Source organism: Taudactylus pleione, unplaced genomic scaffold, assembly GCF_031769625.1.
Source record: "Taudactylus pleione unplaced genomic scaffold, aTauple2 ptg000326l, whole genome shotgun sequence".
NCBI classification, from domain to species: Eukaryota; Metazoa; Chordata; class Amphibia; order Anura; family Myobatrachidae; genus Taudactylus; species Taudactylus pleione.
This window is the reverse complement of record NW_028284727.1, coordinates 1,133,637-1,154,127: the sequence shown is the minus strand read 5'-3', so window position 1 is coordinate 1,154,127 and position 20,491 is coordinate 1,133,637. Positions and strand designations below refer to the sequence as shown.

At 42.7% G+C, this 20,491-nt stretch overlaps 1 protein-coding gene across 13 annotated transcripts in view; it reads left to right on the top strand.

Annotated features, from left to right (window-relative positions):
- Positions 1-20,491, top strand: part of EPB41L2 (erythrocyte membrane protein band 4.1 like 2) — a 258,307-nt gene that overhangs the window by 222,578 nt on the left and 15,238 nt on the right. For 11 of the 13 annotated variants that reach the window (XM_088443090.1, XM_088443088.1, XM_088443086.1 and 8 more), the window contains 5 exons: positions 50-592; positions 1,023-1,145; positions 5,820-5,918; positions 6,544-6,624; positions 20,244-20,361. In XM_088443090.1, coding sequence (XP_088299216.1) covers positions 50-592; positions 1,023-1,145; positions 5,820-5,918; positions 6,544-6,624; positions 20,244-20,354 — 957 coding nt within the window. In that variant the 3' untranslated portion in view covers positions 20,355-20,361. The remainder of the gene's footprint in view (positions 1-49; positions 593-1,022; positions 1,146-5,819; positions 5,919-6,543; positions 6,625-20,243; positions 20,362-20,491) is intronic. The other 2 variants (XM_088443089.1, XM_088443085.1) reach the window with 1 other exon arrangement.

Sequence of the window (20,491 nt, the reverse complement as noted above, 5' to 3'; positions counted from 1 at the left end):
GTTTTTTTTATTTATATACGTTTATTTTCCTCATCCATTTTTCATGTAGAGCTCAGATGAGATACAGAACATAGTGGATGAGAAAAAACAGTCAGATTCTAACACCAGAAACACCACAGTCACAGAAGACACCAAAACTACAATAAATGGGGATGTTGATAACCACAAAGATATCAATGAGCAGATTGCAGAAGTCAAGGATTTGGATAAAAGTGACACACATTCATTATCTTCATATGATAGTAGTAGTGAAAGTGATAATGAAGAGGCAGAATACAAAGCTGAAGGCAGATCATCTGAACATGTCCTACATGAAGAACCTGAAGAAACTGCACAAGATTTAATGGAAACCGAGCCAGTGGCTGAGTCTCAGATTATTCTAAGTGAGGACCATACTGTAACTGTAACAGTTACACAGATCCAAGAAGAGACCGAAATAATATCCCAGGAAATCACAGTTACTACTCACGAAAGTGGAGAGAACATTTTTCAGGAAGTACATGAAGTTCTTGAAGAGGAACAGAACAAAATGAATGGAGATTTATCTCACATCGATGTTGATGCTTCTGCTCAAATTATTTGTTGTTCTGAGGTAAATTGGTTACACAGAATGAATATTGCGGTACAAACCCTACCAATCTCTGAGTGGATGTTGCTTTCTTTTCTACACAAGATTTGGATGTTTGCTGCCATGAAATTGCAAGCCAGTTATCTGCTTTACATAGAGAGCTACTATTTCAGTTCCCACATACAACCATTCTACATTACCATCTCTTTCTTCATATATAATTACACCATAATTTTCCATTTCGTATTTCAAATGCAAATTTATTTTCTCTCAAAATGTCTTGTTCTCTGTGTGTGTTAACATGACTGTATCCGTCTTGTCAGTTCAAATATATGTTCCTAATAACTACTAATTATACACACTCTCTCTTTGGCGATCTATGTGATATTTTATATTTATTACATATTTATATCATATTTTTTAAATTTTGAACGATCTGCTACTTTCTTTCTAGCCTCCAGTGGTGAAAACAGAGATGGTCACCATTTCTGATGCCACGCAAAGAACTGAAATTGCCACAAAAGAAGTCCCAATAGTTCAAACGGAGACAAAAACAATTACCTTCGAATCTGCTCAGGTAGATGGATCAGATTTTCACCGGCTGGCTTTACCGCTTAGAATATCCTACAGAACGGAAATGGTTTAGCTACAGTATATACCTAAGATATCAGTGTTCTGTTATCTATTACATTTAACATTTTGCTTTGTGGTGCTAATATCTTTGTGTTTACAAAATAATGTGCTTTTCCTGAGCACATTTTCTTTCACTAACTTCTTTCCAAAACAAATGGAAAAAAATTTCCCAAGACATGTAATTCATTTTCATTGAAGCAATTTATTACATGGCGTACCTACCACTTCTAGACATCCCTCAAATGTTGACACCTCGTCCATGTACTCTATAAATATGTAGAGTAGAATTGTTCTGCCGCGACATCAAGACCAAGCTGTACATAGTTCAGTTACTGCTCTACATAGTCAGCCTTACTTAACAATCTTTGTCATTTCCCTTGTGATTATTCCAGCAGTGAAGCAGTGAGTTGGCCTGCGAGCAAGTACATTGGTGTTTATCTTATTTATATAATGAGGGTACTTTGTCATCTTTGCCGCACAAGCGGCAAAGATGCAAGAGGATATATCTGTATGCTCTGCACAATAAAAACTAAAGTAATGTTAGCAGTATATTACAAAATAAGGTAATTTATATGTAGTCATTGCGTTGTCCTGATAACCCTACTGAAAAGTTGCAGTTGTGTGTATTGGGAAGAGGGGGCGACTCCACACACAAAAGCTGCCTCCTTCATCACTAATCCAGTGAAGGGCTACTGCAGCTAGTAAGCGATAGCATTCAACTGAACAGCAAATGTAAATAGAATGTCACACATCACAAGATTAGTCAAGATAAGGAAACTTTTTAATTCATTTTATATATTAGTAGTAGCTCTTCATATAAAATGTGTATTTTAAGATTACTGGTCTTTAACTGGTACAACCTCCCACACATACACACACCCTCATAATATTGAATGACAGTGCTATTGTATTTCACGATATACCTTTATACATGTCAGTGTGCATTTCTGACTTTTACTTCATTGTACTTTGTAATGAGTTTGCTATCATTATCTTGCTGCTATCAAACTACTGTTTAAACACATAATTGACAAAAATGAATATGGGTGCAAAAAGTTTGCAAAAAAACGAATCTAGAATTAGTGTGCATGCTGCTCCTTTATTATGGTCAATCTGTATAACCCGCAAATTAAAAATAATTACAAAGAAGAAACAAAGTTATGCCATTTATGTTCACAATCAAAAGGAGTGCAAATACTTAACACAATTGTAAAATACAATTTATTACATACAATGAAACCTCAAACACCGAAAATATTGACGGCAAGAATATAAAACAAGGTTCACATAACTATCTGATTATGTATATAACAAGGAATACAGCTATGAGTAATTATACACCTCTGTAGTATGTGAAGTATATATTAATCAGTAAGGGAGGTGATGAAAGATAGTTGACTAGAATCCCAAAAGCCAGTATCTAACATTTGGAATAAATTTCAAACATTGACGCTAACCACCTTTTCCATCAATATACAGTACCCCAGGAGGAATCCGTATAATAATAATGGATACACTATGGTTAATTTACAAATGCAGATGATCCCAAATTGCATTACCGTTTGACATGAGCAATCAGTGTTCGTGCTGAGCAAAAAAAAATTCTGGGGTTCTACTTCACGGTTTCTGGGTCCCATCACATATGGGGGGTAAGGGCAGGCAGCAGTCGGGACAGGGCTGGGGGCATTTAGCTGTTAGAGTAGGGGGAGTTAAGGGCATTTAGCTGTTAGAGTAGAGGGGGTTAAAGGTAAGCAGCAGTTGTAGTAGAGCTGAGGGTAAAGGCAGGGAGAAGTTGGGGTTGACCTGTGTGTAGGGGGGGGAGTAAGGGCAGGTGGTAGGGAGGGGGTAAGTGCAAACAGCAGTTGTGGCAGTGCTGAAGGACAAGGAGATGGCTGGGGCAGGCAGTACTGGGGAAAGGGGGGGCAAGGATAGATTGCAGCTGGCGCAGTACTGGGAGGCAAGGAGGAGGTTAGGGCCAGGCAGTGCGGGGGGTAGGGAGGGGATAAGGGTAGACAGCAGCTGGGGCAGTATTGGGGGGCAAGAAGGGGGTTAGGTGCAGGCAGTACTGGAGGGGCAAGGAGGGGGTTAGAGGCAGGCAATACTGGGGGTAAGGGTAGACAGGAGTTGGGGTAGTGGTTACCTCCTTACTGCTGGGGGACCCCGGCCGGGTCACTGTTTTCCGCCTCCAGCTCCCTACTGTCCCCTTGCAGTGTCTACCTCCCCGGCCTTTGTGCAGAGAGCTGGCGGAAGGAGTCGAAGATGGAGCGCAGGCTGCTGAAGGGGCCTGGCCATGCGTGCGGCCAAGAAGGATGCCCGATACAGAGTCTGCAGAGTGGAGAGGCATGCTGTCGGGCAGGGAGGGAAGGACAAAGGTCTCAGGCTTTAGATGAGATTAGATTAGATGAAGAGACGCTGCCCGTGGTGATTGCTTGGGAGACGCTGAGGATGTTATTGGCCCAGCTGCTGCTGCACGCTCACACGGTCGCTCAATTTTAAAACCTGAGTCTGTAGCGTGGATTTTGCGGTCACTGAGCAATAGCAGTGACACTGTTAGTTTGCACATTAATATGGAAGTACATGATGGTTCCAGCGCTTTCTATGATATATCCTATGAATTTATTTGATAGTGTTCTCGATGTGTTCGGAGATATGTAAAGACAGAATATCAATATCGTATGATACAGTCAAAAAAAGTTTTCTCTTTTAAGAAATATAAACGCACTCACCATTTACCGGTGGGTGAAAGACACAATTGAAATAATGTAATTTAGATAAAAAAAATAACCTAAAAATTATCAGCCTGAGGAAGCAGACGTTGGTTCTGTGAAATGCGTTGCTAGGTAACCACCCATTGGTTCTCCACTTTTCATTTAACAACTACGTATTCTGTTTTTAAAATTATTTTTCTTTTTATTTTATTCATAGATAACATAAAAATTATCTTTTTAATCTAAATTACGTTATTTCATTGTAATCATTTTTTGCAATGTCTCTACCCATAATGAATATTATTTTTATCATCATCTGGTGTAAATTAGATAACAGCATTATTGACTAATAAATTATGAATCATTTGATTACTGGATTTTTTTAAGCAAATTCTTTTGGATGTGAATATCAACACAAACTATATTAAACCAACGTACATCGGTCTTTAAATAAAAATGTCCAATGCTTCCATCACACCCCATCCAAGGTGAGTATACTACATAACCCTGTAGGACCTTATGTTGGGTTTACTGATTTGCACTATGGAGGCCTGTCATATGTATTTCCGCCTATCTATCTACACTGATCTGAAGTGACCCAAAGGTATCCAGATCTACGTTGCATTTTGCAACTCACCGCAGGATCACGATGAATGGTAAATGGTGAGTGCGTTTATATTTCTTAAAAGAGAATACTTTTTTTTTTTTACAGTATTATACGATATTGCTAATCTGTCTTTTACATATCTCCGAACACATGGAGAACACGATCAAACAAATTCATAGGATAGATCATAGAAAGCACTGGAACCATCCTGTACTTCCATAACCCTCTTTTGAGGGACATTGTTGAATGGCTCCTGCCGTTACAAGCTGTACGTCTGGATCTACCATTGGATCTAACAGGGAAATTGGCGCCAGTCTCACGCATCCCTATTGCACATAAATATGCCAGTGGAGGATCAGATAGAAAAGACAAATATCAGTAACCAGTCCCAGGGAGCCCATGATTGGGGCTTTATTAAGATTTTAGAATCCACTGTCATGGACTCTCAAGATGTACAAGGATAGATAGTTACTCATGCAATACTGTGGCTGATTAAATCAACTTACCAATATCTGGGGCTGTAGTGCGATGTTAGACCAGTTACGGTTAGATCAGGACGACATGTATCCTGGCCGACCACACGGACGATGGAAGGATATATCGGGCGGCTGTACACACTGCAATCCGGCGTACGACCGCTCGATATACCCTTCCATCCCGCATTCACCTGCATGCCGTCATCAGCATGGTCAGCCCATCTGACATGCAGCACATCAGATGGGTCGACCTCGCTGACTATGCACAAGAATGCACGATTGAGGGTACACTCTGAGCGATATGGTCGATATATTGTTTCGATTTGTGTCGGAATGGTATATATTGTCCAATATATTGTCTGATATGTAGCTGGCCTTAGACCAACATATTTTTACAGATTTGCATGTTTTTAAGCTATTTTTTTTAAAATACAGATTTTTTTTTAATGTAGTGTGATAGAATGTGCTGAAGCTGCATATGTGAACAGACTTTTAGTATGCATTATATATAAAGCAGAAATAATGGATCACACAAAGTATATAAGACAGAACATGTAGCCTGCAGATACTTGGGAATGACGCTGAAATCATTTCAACTTGCTTGATAGGTTATAAGTTTTGATTTGCTATAGCAGTTGTATTATCATATAGCGATCATTAGTGCAGTATTTTGAGTTTCAAATCCTCACACACATGGTACAGGTTATGCAGTTTGGGTTGTTCTTGTTCCAGTTAATCAGATACATTCTGTATATGATTAAGAGACTAGCTGAAACATGACCTACTGGGGATTGCTAACTTGTGTTGTCTGTTTTTCTTCCATAAAGCTGGATGGTAGTGGAGACAATGAACCTGGGATTTTATTGAGTGCTCAGACCATCACATCGGATTCTGTACTAACCACTACAACAACACACATCACCAAGGTATCATCAAATACAGCCTTTATAGCATATCTTTACCAAGCTGAAAGTTCAGATTTCTTGTGGTCAGTCGCTATGCGGTCATAATGCTGACAGTCGTGATGACGGTACTAAGAATCCCGACGTTAAGTATTAGGGCTTAGGGTGCTGGGGGGGCTGGTTAGGTTTAGGAGGCAGGGAGGGTTAGGGTAGGGGAGAGATTTAGCATACTGACTGACAAGTGTCTGTATCTTAACCATGTCTGCATCCGGATTCTGACCGCTGGGATTACGAGCGACTGCATCCCGTACCCAACCCTGGTCGGTCAGTCATCCCCTTAGTGTGTTTTTATAGTTGGTTGGCTACTGATTGCATACATGTCTATTACCAATATGACATTCAGATGTTGGTTGGCATAGGATAAGATCTACGAGGTGTTAATTGGGACTAGTGGAGAATGTGGTCAGAAGAGGACTGTGAAATTACCGCATAAACTGTTATCGTGCTGCCCCCTATGATCTGACTATTACCTGATCAATCTGACTTTACTTTTATTTCACGTTTTGAAGTGGTATAAAATGCATCTCATTGAATTGTATGTATATTTTGTTGCAAGAGGGCGAAGTTACAAATACTGTTTTGCCTTTAGACTGGAAAAGGAGGAATATCTGAAACCCGAATTGAAAAGCGCATTGTCATCAGTGGAGATGCTGACATTGACCATGATGAGGTAAGCTATTACACTCTGTAAGCACATACTTTTTCCATACTACTTTATATTAGCTTGGAATTTGTATATATATTTTTTTCAATAGTGTACTGTATGAAATGCATGTATAATCTCAATTGATTTATACTGCTGTTACAGCGCCATTTAGGTATTTATTTTTAGATATGAGCATTTTGGTTTTACTCTTTTCTTTTCGCCAGATTAGCGCAAGTTTGGATTTATTTTATTGGATATCCAAAACATGTGAGACTCAGATACCAATAAGATGGTTTTTCAAATCCGAATGTAACAGAGTAGAACTGAACCGCTTATCTTAATTATTTTTGTGTAATTAAACATACCCTTCAGAATATTTCTGTGTATCATATACACATTTATACCCCTGGTACAAATGTTTTTTAGATTCAGGTGGACGTGTCCAGTACACTTTAAATACAATAAAGGTCTACAAAATAGGACTAAATTAAATAGGTAAATGACTTCATCAATATTAATTACAAACTAAAAAAAATAACATAAAATTTTACCGAAACGTTTAATTAGGGATGTTCTTTAAAAATTCATAGCCTAATACTTAAGGTGCATACACACACAACGATTTAATAAATGAACGATTTTAATAAACTATTTTAGTTCATTTTTTAAAGGGAAAAATTAACAAAAATAGTTTACTAAAATCGTTCATTTACTAAATGTAATGAACGATTTTTTTGAACTTCAAATGATTTTTCATATTCCCTTACTGAAAATCGTTGAGTTGGTCAGTCTGATTGAACTACAAACGTGAACGCGCATTAACGATCGTTCGTTTTAACTCAGAAAGTGAATGATTTTTTCAACGATTGAACGATAAACGATATCGTTATCGATAATCCTTCAAAAAATCGTTGTGTGTGTATGCGCACCTTAAGGCATGTTATTGTACACAAGAGTTGTGCGGTTGTCTTACAAACACAAAACGCTCTCATACAGTATATCGTTGATAAATGGATGTCCTCTTTAAGTACATGGAATGTCCGTTGTGCCCAGAACACCTACAAAGTGCTGTCTAGTAACAATTAATTGTTTTGTTTCGATGTCTTCGTGCTCTGAATAATAAAAAAAAAATAAAAATCTTTTTTTACCCAGCTGCACAAAACTAGGCACATTGGTGCTCCTACTTTGTTCTTACAAAGGAAATATGGAATAAAGGCGTTCTATCAACGCCTCGCGTTGACTGTCACCGACTTCCGTGTCTCTGCAAATGCATTCTGTTGCTTCATTAACCAATGCACTTAGATACCTACAGTAAGTGCATGAATGCAAAGCAAGACACATGATGTTACCTTGGAGATGTTTGCACCTCAGCCTTTTGTGATGAACCCCCTTTTACACATTTTTTCACTACAGTGATTTCAGGTGATTCTAAGGGGAAATAGTGCTGTTCCTAAAATATAAAACCCTATTTAATCAGATAGTTCTCTTGAGTCTTGGATGGACGCAAAACTTCTTTATTTGAAATTAGTTAGTACAGTAAGTGAGTATAGTGCCAGAAGTGGTCAGGTTGCCTCTTATTGTATTAATTTTTTTGCTTGGTTTTTAGCGACTATCTTGCAAATAAATCAGCTACACAATTTTGACGAACTCAAAGAGGGACCTGAGATGTGGGACTTTTAAAAGGAAAATACTGCGCTGGTGTGTCTCTGTCAGAAAATCAATTGGTCAATATTGGTCACACATTTTATTACAAAAAAGACACAAATACATACATATAACACAATACAATAACAATAATGAACCTCAAAATGCCTAATCTGTAGAGGCTAATATGACACTAATGATGTGTACCATGGAAATATCCAATAAAGGTAAGAGTGGCAATGTCCCAAGTGTAAAAATTAACCACACACGGATTTATAACCGTGATAGGGAAGGAAATCCATCACTTGATGAAATAAGTGAATCATGTAATTGAACAGTCCTGGCCCGCAAATGTTACAGGAAAAAAGGAGATCGGGATAGCGCCTGTTTGGATAATAAGGACCCGCTTGTAGCTTAATGAACGGAGCATCAAACAAGGGATTTTACTCACGGAGCGTCTCTGGCTCAATGCTTAACATAAGCTAGGTGAAGTAGCAGGCTAAGTCTCCTTGGAATGCCTGCAGCGGTCTCGCTCTCTCACTCTCTCCGCCGGAGGAGGGGAACGAGCGGCCTCCGTGCCAAGCCAACCTGTGCAAGTCGGAAGTCTCCACGTGATCCGCCGCACCAGCAGCTGTGTTGGTAATCAGGTGAGTATGGAAGACAGCGTCCGGTCTCAGTGGTGGCTCAATGATGGCTGGGAGGACTTATATTGTAAAAAATCCAAATGATCTCCAGTACTTCCAATAGCAGGTATCAAGATGCTGGATAAAATAGTTAGAATGAGGTAGCAGCAACGCGTTTCGGCAATGACCTTTATCAAGCTGGATAATTCCTCATCATATGGATACAATTTAAATAGAGGGGTCATCTCTTTCATTGGTTAATCAAAATTAACCCTTTCAATCTATGATCATTTTAAGCATCCTACTAATTTCATTTAACCTTTTGTAGTCACAACAGTTTATCACGGCCTATAATTAGTTCCAATCAATACATTAATACATAAAACATACATTCTGATACACAAAATAAGTTAATTGATTAATAAAAATACGTACAGATAATTGATATTCTGACAAAAATATGACGGAGAATAAAATATATTTAATAAAAAAATATAATAAAATATATATATATATATGATCTTAAAACTAAAAATATTGAAAATATAAATTTTCTTTGAGGCTCATTTGAAAGACCCTAGTGGTCTTAAACGTTTGGGAGTGGAACTTGAATGCAAAACCCCTAGGGGAGGTGATAGATTTAGAAATTTATGCCACGCTGAATCGAGGTGGATTTTTAAGCTACAGACACTAGCACCAGATGGACTTAATGAAGCCTTGGAATTCATGGAGTGACGGCATAGGTGCAGGTTGTTTGTGCCCCATATGTACTGACTGGTCAATGGGGTACATAATTATACCTTGCACCTGTAGCCCTCACTGTTTTGATTCTCTTTTGATTCTTCTTTGATACTGTTGTTGCTGTTGGTTTTTGTGGGATCTTTCCCCAATATGTAACCTATGTACTTCTCTATATTAAGGTACATTAATTAGTGTTTATCCATAGCGTCAATGGTGTATAATATAATATATACCTCACTCTATTGATTCTTTTTCGATATTGGTGTTGTGGTTTTTGTGGGACTTTTCCTTAATTAATTTTTAGCTCATGTACTTCTCTATATTAAGGTACACTATTTAGTGTTCATCCAATTTAATCTATTTTGAACCTGCTGGTTGTCATTTATGGTGTTGATAGATATAATTGATTCTAATGACTTAATGCTAATTGATTTTAATAAAAATGTATGCCAATAAATCTTTTCAATAATTATACACATGGGTAGTATATGTATATATGTATGCAGGTGTGTATATATGTGTATACTATGTGTACATATATATATATATATATATATATATATATGTGTGTGTTCTTGATATATAGGGATGATTGTTCCTTAAACTTTTACGAAGTAATATTTATTATTATTTTTATTTAAATTTATGAATTAATATTTTCAATATTTTTAGTTTTACGATCATTTTTATATATATATATATATATATATATATGTGTGTGTGTGTGTGTGTGTATATATATATATATATATATACACATATATATATATATATATATATATATATATAAATTTCTACTTCAGGGTCCATAGGGTATCCACAGGATACCTTGGGGGTATAGGTGTGACGTCAGTAATCGGGCACCAAAGAGTTAAGCTTTCAGCCTCCTAGGGTGCACTAGGTCCCCCTCCTATACCCCGCCCCCGAGCCAAGGCATCTCCGTTTCGTTTGGTGCCCGGCCGTAGTCGGAGGCACCTGCTAGAGGGGGGCTTAGAAGAGCCCCTGAAGCTTTTTCTTCATGCAGCTGTGGCTGCACATCTGGATGAACAGCATGGACAGTCAGTCCTGACGTCCATGCTGTCTTCCCTACACCCCGCCGGTACCAGAACGCCGGTACTGATCCGGGGGATGCTGGTGGACATCTGGGGTCACAGCTAGCGGTGACCCCAGATGTTCCGGACCATGGCCGGATTCAAGGGTGACAGAGGTAAGCAGCGGGGTCCCGCGGGGGGTCCCCGCTGATCACATGGTCCTAAGTCCCCAGGCAGGGGGCTCCCTGGGGACTGGCTGCAGCGTGGAGCCAGGCGACCAACCTGCGCTTCCACTACCCCCTGGGACAGCGGACCGCAGCAGAGCAGTAGCACTGCGGCGTCCCAGGGGTTAAATGCCCAGGGGAGCGCGCCTTCCCTGTCTCACAGCCGGCGCCTCCCCCGCTGCACACAGCCCTCTCTGCACTGTGCTGACTGGCCCTGTGTCAGCGCTCCTCCCCCAGGCCAGCCTTCTCTCTGCTCCTCGTGGCCATCTTTTCTGAAGCATGGTGAACGCTGCTGGAAGCCTGCATTGGAAGCATCGTGGTCTGGGTCCCCCCCGCATACCTCTCCTCCGCTGTGGTCAGGTCTGTGTATGCAGCGCTGTGTCCTACCAGGCCCTGTGTCTGTGTAGTTGAGTGATCAGCGCTGTTAGTGCAGGAATTGTTATTTCTCTGCATTGTATGTGACTGTGCTAGCGCTGCTGCCTGTAACTTTTTTTTCTAAACTGTCAGCTTTATGCTGTCCCTGTTTTTTCTGCTAAGCCCTTGCGGTGCGGTGCTGCATGGTGGTCTCTCGCCTCTTAAATATATAATTGGTGAGAGGGGTCACATACGTGGTGCCATCATGACTGAAAGTGATTTTCCCCTCCGGCTACAGTGTACTACGTGTAAAGTACCGTTAACGGAGGGGGAGGGGAGCGCGGAGGGCCTCTGCCGGCAGTGTTTGTCTATGGCGCGGCCTCTTACGGTTACTGCACCGGTACAGGAGCCGCCCTGGGCTTGTTTCGCTCAAGCGCTTACAGCCTTAGTGGGCCAGTTAGCTCCGCAGCCCGCGTTTACACCGATGGGTTTGTCCCAGCAGTCAGTGGTGTCGTCACCCATGCAGGGTTTCCCACGACAATTGGTGGTACCCCACAGTCTCCCTATTTCCCCACTCCCGGTTTTTCAGGAGCCAGCGTGGGTTAACTCCCTGACGAGTTCTGTACAGCACTTGTCGCATGTGTTGCAAGGGGAGTCTGTGATGCGGCCGCATAAACGGCCGGTGGCGTCTCTGTCGGCTCCTTATGAGGATGATGAGGGGACGTCTGATGATGGCGAGATTCTGGATCCTTACGATCAGGAACCTCTCCATGCTAAGGACGCTGATGCTAAGTCCAAAGTATATATTCCTGGACTTATTCAGGCGGTCCGCACAGCCTTGGTGATTGAGGACGAAGTTCCCCCAGCAGCTAAATCTAAGTATGCCTTTTTCAAAGATGTGAAGGGCGATGCCACAGTCTTTCCTCTTTCGGGTCAGTTGGTGGACCATTTAGAGGAGGCGTGGAAACAGCCTGGCAAAAGATACCAGCCGCAGAGACGCCTGGCGGTGGCTTATCCGTTCGCGGATAATTATTTTGCAAAGTGGGAATCCCCTCCACAGGTGGATTCTCACGTGACCCGTCCTGTCCGTAGTGCCACATTGCCGATGCCATCCATGTCCTCCCTTAAGGATGCTACGGACCGCAAGGTGGAGATCTGCCTGAAGTCCACTTTTTCCCTTGCGGGGGGGGGGGGGGCAGCACGGCCGGCTATGGCCATTTGCTGGGTTGCCAGAGCGATGGAGCGCTGGGCGGATTCATTAGAGGCTTCTTTTGATTCCGACTGTCCGGCCGAACAGGCAGAGTTGATTGGCAATCTCCGTGATTCGGCCACCTACATCAACGAGGCGGCCCTAGACATTAGTACTCTGGTGTCTAGGATTTCTTCAGCAGCGGTAGCTGCTCGTCGCACCTTGTGGCTGCGATCCTGGAAGGCGGACGCAGATTCCAAAAAGGGTCTGGAGGCGTTGCCGTTTACCGGAGAAGTTCTCTTCAGTCCGGATCTGGATAAGATTGTGGCCACGCTAGCGGCAGCCAAATCGGCTTGTCTCCCGTCGGCCGCTGCTCCTTCTGGTTCTGGACCATCGTCCTTTCGGTCATCTAGGGCCCAGGGCAGGCCCAAACCACAGACGTTTCCTTGACAGGCTGGCCCTAAGAAATCGGTCAAGCCCCGGAAGCAGACATGGAGTACCAGACGTCCGGCCCCCAAGCCAGATGACAAGCCTGCGGCCTGACGGTCCGGGCCTCCCTTTGGGGGATCCCAGGGTGGGAGGCCGCCTGCTGCAGTTCGCCCAGTGTTGGTCAACCACTACGACAGACACTTGGATTCTGGAGGTGGTCTCCCACGGGTACGCCCTCTCCTTCCGGCACAGATCCGCGGCTCGATTCTTCACCACGGGTCTACCATCAGACCGGAACAAGGCTACGGAGCTGCGGAAGGTATTGCACACTATGCTCCAGGCTGGAGTTATAGTGCCTGTTCCATTCTCCCAGAGGGGCCAGGGTTTCTATTCAAATCTTTTTTTGGTACAGAAACCCAATGGGTCGTATCGTCCGATTCTCAACCTCAAAGCACTCAACAGGTCTTTGCAGGTAAGTTTCGGATGGAGACCCTACGGTCCATCATTCTGGCGCTGGAACCTGGGGACTACATGGTGTCATTGGACATACAGGATGCTTACCTGCATGTCCCTATTCTTTTGCGCCATCAACAGTTCCTCAGGTTTGCAATCTGCAGTGACCACTTCCAGTTTCGGGCGTTACCTTTTGGCCTGGCGACAACACCACGGGTTTTCACCAAGGTGATGGCGGTCATGGCGGCTTCTCTGCGGCTGCAGGGAGTCCGCATGTTGCCGTACTTGGACGACCTGTTATTGGTGGCAGGATCTCCAGAGCTCCTGTTACGCCACTTGGACCTGACCATTGCACTGCTGCAACGGCACGGCTGGCTAATCAACTGGCAGAAGTCCACTCTAATCCCGTCTCGGAGGATTCTGCATCTTGGAGCCTTATTGGACTCGGGACAGCAAAGGATCTTCGTGACGGAGGACAAGATCTCTGATTTACAGTCAAGGGTGCGCAGTTGTCTGCACAGCAGCCGGGTGTTTCCTACACTCGGCGATGAGGTTACTGGGCTCCATGGTATCGGTGTTCGACATGGTGGAATACGCCCAGTTTCACTCCAGACCTCTGCAGCACCTGATCCTGTCCAAGTGGAACGGGCTGCCTCAGTCTCTGAAGTCCCAGACGATTGTGCTGGCCCCGGAAGTTCGCCTGTCCCTTGCTTGGTGGTTACAGACGACCCACCTCAACAAGGGACGTCCGTTCTGGGTTCCAAATTGGGTCCTGTTGACAACGGACGCCAGTCTTCGGGGCTGGGGAGCGGTTTTGGGTCCACACTTGTTCCAGGGCAGGTGGACGCCGACAGAAGCGGAGCTTCCCATAAATATCTTGGCAATCCGTGCGGTCTTCAATGCTCTCCAGCAGGCACATCGGTTTCTCCAGGGTCACCAGGTACAGGTCCAGTCGGACAACGCTACCACCGTGGCCTACACAAACAGGCAAGGAGGAACCCGCAGTCGGGCGGCTCTCGTAGAGGTCTCTCGGATCCTGGTTTGGGCGGAGCGCAATCTTCCGGCCATATCAGCGGTCTTCATTCCGGGAGTGCTAAATTGGGAGGCGGACTTTCCAAGTCGCCAGGACGTTCATCCGGGGGAATGGTCCCTGCACCCGGACGTTTTTCAACTGCTGGTGGACAGGTGGGGTCTTCCAGAGATCGACCTCATGGCGTCCCGGCACAACAACCAGTTGCCGGTGTACGGGTCTCGCACAAGAGACGAGGGGCGTCTCTGGTGGATGCTCTGTCCGTCCGGTGGACGTTCCGGTTCGCATACCTGTTCCCTCCGGTCTCCCTTCTTCCACGGGTAATCCGGAAATTCAAACAGGAAGGAGGGACGCTCCTGTTGATGGCTCCCGCGTGGCCCAGACGGCACTGGTTCTCAGACCTTCAGGGTCTGTCCGTGGTCAGTCCTCTGCGGTTGCCGCTACGACCGGACCTTCTGTCTCAGGGTCCTTGTCTTCACCCGGACCTGACTCGGCTGTCTTTGACGGCGTGGCTGTTGAGACGGTCATGCTGAGGTCCCGGGGGTTTTCCAGCTCTGTGGTGCATACCATGTTGCGAGCTCGGAAACCGTCTTCCGCGAGGATATACCATCGTGTGTGGCATACGTTCTTCCAGTGGTGTCGACCGAGAGGTTATGCACCGCGGGAGTTTCGTCTGTCTCGGATTCTCGCCTTCCTACAAGCTGGACTAGATCATGGGCTTCGCCTTGCTTTTTTGAAGGTACAGGTTTCGGCCCTGTCTGTCTGGTTTCACCGTAGGATTACTATAATCCCGGATGTACGCACCTTTATGCAAGGTGTTGTCCGCATTCAGCCGCCCTTTGTTCCACCTGTGGCGCCTTGGGATTTGGCTGTGGTCCTGAGGGCTCTCCAAGGACCGCCGTTTGAACCACTGGGCTCAGTGGATCTTAAATGGCTAACAGCTAAGACTGTTTTCCTTCTGGCTATTGCTTCAGCCAGACGTGTTTCTGAGTTAGGGGCTCTTTCTTGTAGACCCCCTTTCTTGGTTTTTCATGGGAACAGGGCAGTGCTCCGCACTCGTCCCGAGTTTCTTCCCAAAGTTGTTTCCCAGTTTCATGTTAACGAGGAAATCATTGTTCCGGCCTTTAACTCACCGGGTCTTTCCGTGGGTGAGGCCTCTTTGGATGTTGTGCGGGCCTTAAGGACTTATGTTGACCGCACTTCTTCGTTTAGGAAGTCGGACGCTTTGTTTGTCCTCTATGGCTTCCGTAAAAAGGGTTGGCCTGCTTCAAAGCAAACTTTGGCAGCCTGGATCCGTATGGCTATTTCTGAAGCTTATCTTCATGAAGGCCTGCCGGTTCCTCCTTCTGTGAAGGCTCATTCCACTAGGTCTGTGGGTCCTTCGTGGGCAGCTCGACGTGGTGCCTCTGCAGTCCAGATCTGCAAGGCTGCTACGTGGTCCTCTGTCCATACCTTCGTGAGGTATTACAGGTTTGACACCTTTGCCTCTCAGGATGCTTCCTTCGGGCGGCGTATTCTCCTTTCTGCACAGGAGCGTCCCCACCCTTAAAGGATACTGCTTTGGGACATCCCCAAGGTATCCTGTGGATACCCTATGGACCCTGAAGTAGAAAATATGAGATATGGTAAGAACTTATCCTTGTTATCTCTATTTCTACGAAGTCCATAGGGTTCCACAGGACTCCCGCCCTGTCGCACCTGTGCTGCAGATGGGCTTTGCTCTGGTCACCGGTTTTCCGTCTCCCTCTGGTGAGAATGTGATTCTTGTATGTGTCCAGATCTTTGTTCTCTCTCTTCCTTCTCCTCCTCCGGCCTATGGCTTGGTACGTAACTGAGATGCCTTGGCACGGGGGCGGGGTATAGGAGGGGGACCTAGTGCATCCTGGGAGGCTGAAAGCTTAACTCTTTGGTGCCCGATGACTGACGTCACACCTATACCCCCAAGGTATCCTGTGGAACCCTATGGACCTATTTTTTTATTAATATATTCTCCGTCATATTTTTGTCAGAATATCAATTATCTGTACGTATTTTTAATAATCAATTAACTAATTTTGTGTATCAGAATGTATGTTTTATGTGTTAATATATTGATTTGAATGAATTATAGGCCGTGATAAACTGTTGTGACTACAAAAGGTTAAATGAAATTAGTAGGATGCTTAAAATAATCATAGATTCAAAGGGTTAATTTTGATTAACCAATGAAAGACATGACCCCTCTATTTAAATCGTATCCATATGATGAGGAATTATCCAGCTTGATAAAGGCCATTGCCGAAACGCGTTGCTGCTACCTCATTGTAACTATTTTATCCTGCATCTTGATACCTGCTATTGGAAGTACTGGAGATCATTTGGATTTTTTACAATATAAATCCTCCCAGCCATCATTGAGCCACCACTGAGACCAGACGCTGTCTTCCATTCTCACCTGATTACCAACGCAGCTGCTGGTGCGGCGGATCACGTGGAGACTCCCGACTTGCACAGGTTGGCTTGGCAGGGAGACCGCTCGTTCCCCTCCGCCGGCGGAGAGAGTGAGAGAGCGAGACCGCTGCAGGCATTCCAAGGAGACTTAGCCTGCTACTTCACCTAGCTTATGTGAAGCATTGACCCAGAGACGCTCCGTGAGTAAAATCCCTTGTTTGGGGCTCCGTTCATTAAGCTACAAGCGGGTCCTTATTATCCAAACAGGTGCTATCCCGATCTCCTTTTTTCCTGTAACATTTGCGGGCCAGGACTGTTCAATTACATGATTCACTTATTTCATCAAGTGCTGGATTTCCTTCCCTATCACGGTTAGAAATCCGTGTGTAGTTAATTTTTACACTTGGGACATTGCCACTGTATTACCTTTATGGGATATTTCCATGGTACACATCATTAGTGTCATATTAGCCTCTACAGATTAGGCATTTTGAGGTTCATTATTATTATTGTATAGTGTTATATGTATGTATTTGTGTCTTTTTTGTAATAAAATTATGTGTGACCAATATTGACCAATTGTTGAGGTTTTCTGACAGAGGCACACCAGCGCAGTATTTTCCTTTTAATTTTCCTGTGTTTTAGAGATCTCTTTTACTGCTGCAGGGTGTCTCCAATTTAACAGATCCACACAGTTCCAGTAATTTTTTCACTATATTGTGCTCTTGTATGAGATGTGGGACTGTTAACTCTTTTTCATTTAAATTCGATTTTTTTTTTTTCTTACTTTTAAATTGTTGTATGTTCTCCCACCTACATCATTTTAGTAATCTAATGCTAGCTGACATGCAAACTGTTATGTGATCTTATAAGTCAGAGATACAGGGAATACCTGGATTGCTAACACTACCCTGAAACGGCTGCCCCGTGCTGGATGCATACTCGATACTGTTGGTTAACATGGCAAACTCAATGTGACTGTACTGTAACATGCATTCATGTTGAACACTATGTATATAGTGATCGGCTGTATGTAATAAATTATAGGCACAGACTGTCTGCTTTCCAACACTGGTGGTGAAGGAACCCCTTCACAGGTGCCAGCTACTCTGCCATTTAAAGAGCGCAGACAAGTTTCACTGAAGTCTGAGCCAAAGTTTATATATGTGAGGCAGTCTGGTATTGGTTAAAGGGCCAGTAAACATAATTTTTATTTATATCCCTCAACATATATTAAATTTCCTCTGTATCATACTTCCGTCAAGTTCTCCATCAGGAAACCCTACCAGAGAAACCATTTATTCACTAACTGCCTACCTGATGGCTTGTATGGCTCAGTCTCTCGCTGCCTTTCAATTCCAATCTATAGTCAGCAGAAGAGAGCCTCCTGCCCTGATAGAATTAGATTTGCTGAGTTGGAATTATTCTAAGCCATCTTCATGAAGTCATTCACTCTGTGAAGGTTATATGTTTGGGAACTTGTTGATTCTCAAAAACTCTTACTGGTTAACAGTCACTCTAATGGCAATCAACACGCTTAACTATTGTTAAATATCTCTGTAAATAAGTCAATAGAACTGATTGGACAGTTACATGCTTTGTAAATCATTTTACTGATTGGGGGAATATAAATTTAAAAAAACAACTCAATGTAGGGTTTTGCTTTTGTGTGTTTCTTTATTATGCATATTATTGTGTTTTGGAAATCATGCTGGAGATTATAAATATGTATATGTGAAGATTATAATTATGTATATGTTGTCCCAGAGGGTTATATATAAATTAGGAGAATTCTAATATCCTTATAATCAAAAATACAAATATTGCTTATAATAAAGTACTTTTTTAAGTATTTTAAGATTCTTTAGAGTTTAACTAAAAAAGGTACATTATTGAACTCTGGAGTAAAAGTTTTAGACATTTAGTCCTGACCATTTGTTTGTTTTGCTAAACGTACAATTTTGCTCTTGTCTGATCTGTTATTAGGGTCTTATTATTGTTATTAGCTTGTTATTAGGGTCTCTTGCTTTAACCTTCCATGAACCAGGTGCAAAATGTGTGGTATCTCATACCAATTCTATACTTCACCATCGTATGACATTAATTCTGAGTCGTAACATCGATTCTTGTCCCTTAAGGTATAAAAAATAAGCAAAATACTAAAAAGGGATTCAACTTTTAATCTTTTAAAACAAGAAAACAAAAATAAATCTATTTTTTACGAACTAAACTTATAAGTCTTCTAGTAACAACTTTTTTAAAAAAAAGGTCTGCATATATGTCTTCATCCCGAAGTCAAAAAGACATTTTGGAGTCTGTTCCTAAAACCAAGCATCAAACAGTATAAATAACAAGCTATGTATCAAAAAGTTATAAACCCCCCCCGAAATATTGTATGCCAAACCAGTTGGGCTATGAGATGCCCGTACGCACGTATACTCACTCCGCTAGCGCTTGCCGCACTAAATCGCCATTACTATGGAAACTTGCAACCTCGCAGCTCTAGCTACACGAAACAGCAACTTGCGCGCAGAGTTTTTAAAAAAGTTATAGGAGTTTAAATCTTGCTGGGGTATGTCACACCCCACCTAGTTCTCTGAAGGTTAAGCACATACCACACTGAAAGGAAAGAAGGCTGCTTATGTGCGGTTATTCTGTATATATAATCTGCTTCTAAAGAAATACAATTAATAATATGCAACTGATGGCAAAATACACCTATATGTCAGAACCCTAGCAGCTATGTATTCACAGTGTTAACATACCAAACACAGAATTCATGGCTGACATCACAACTTGACTATAAAGTTATTTTGCACAAAATAAAAGTTTCCTGTCTGTCCTATAGAATTGGTGACATCCAAGTCATTTCATTAATTTGCTCTTTAATTTACTCCTCATGAATTATTCTCACACTATAGCAGTGGTTCCCAAACTGTGCGCTGGGGTGCCTCAGGACACTTGCAGGGGTGCCTCAGGCTGGTGGTCCAGCACCAAATCAAATTTTTATGGTCAATGTAATGTAAATATGTGGACAAACAGAAGCGCAAACCTGTCACCCACCACATATCAGAAACCTAAGGATTACAGGTAAGAACAATTTACTTTACGACTTCACTATATTTTTTTCTGAATTTCTCAACAACAAACTTTTGGCTTAGGGTGCCGTGAAAGCAATGCTGATGCACTAGGGCACCATAATTCAAAAAAGTTTGGGAATTACTGCACTATGGGTTAATTATTAGGAAAAATCTGGTTTTGTGTCTGTGTAAGTAAATAGCCCTCTCTGCAGCACTATTTGTCATAAAATAAAATGCTTTAAATCTAAATGATCTAGCATTGGTATGGTATTCATTGGAATATTCATAAAACAGGTTATGAATAATAGTTTTTGTTCACTGATTTTTAACTTTTTTTGTATGCATTTATTATTTTTATTGTTTACCAAGATTTAATGTATTATGTCACACTGAGTCTATGCAATTATTTTAACAGGCTTTAGCGCAAGCAATAAAGGAAGCCAAAGAGCAACACCCTGACATGTCTATTACTCGTGTAGTCGTCCACAAAGAGACGGAGGTCACTGAAGAAGGCGAAGAGGATTAATCACAATGTAAGTAAGCTGTTACACATGTACTAAGGACTGCAACTTATTTGCATCATCTATGTAGTGACGAGTTGCACAAATGAAGCAAAATACCAATAATCTTGTATAAACTATAGATGTGTCCAGCTAGATCTTT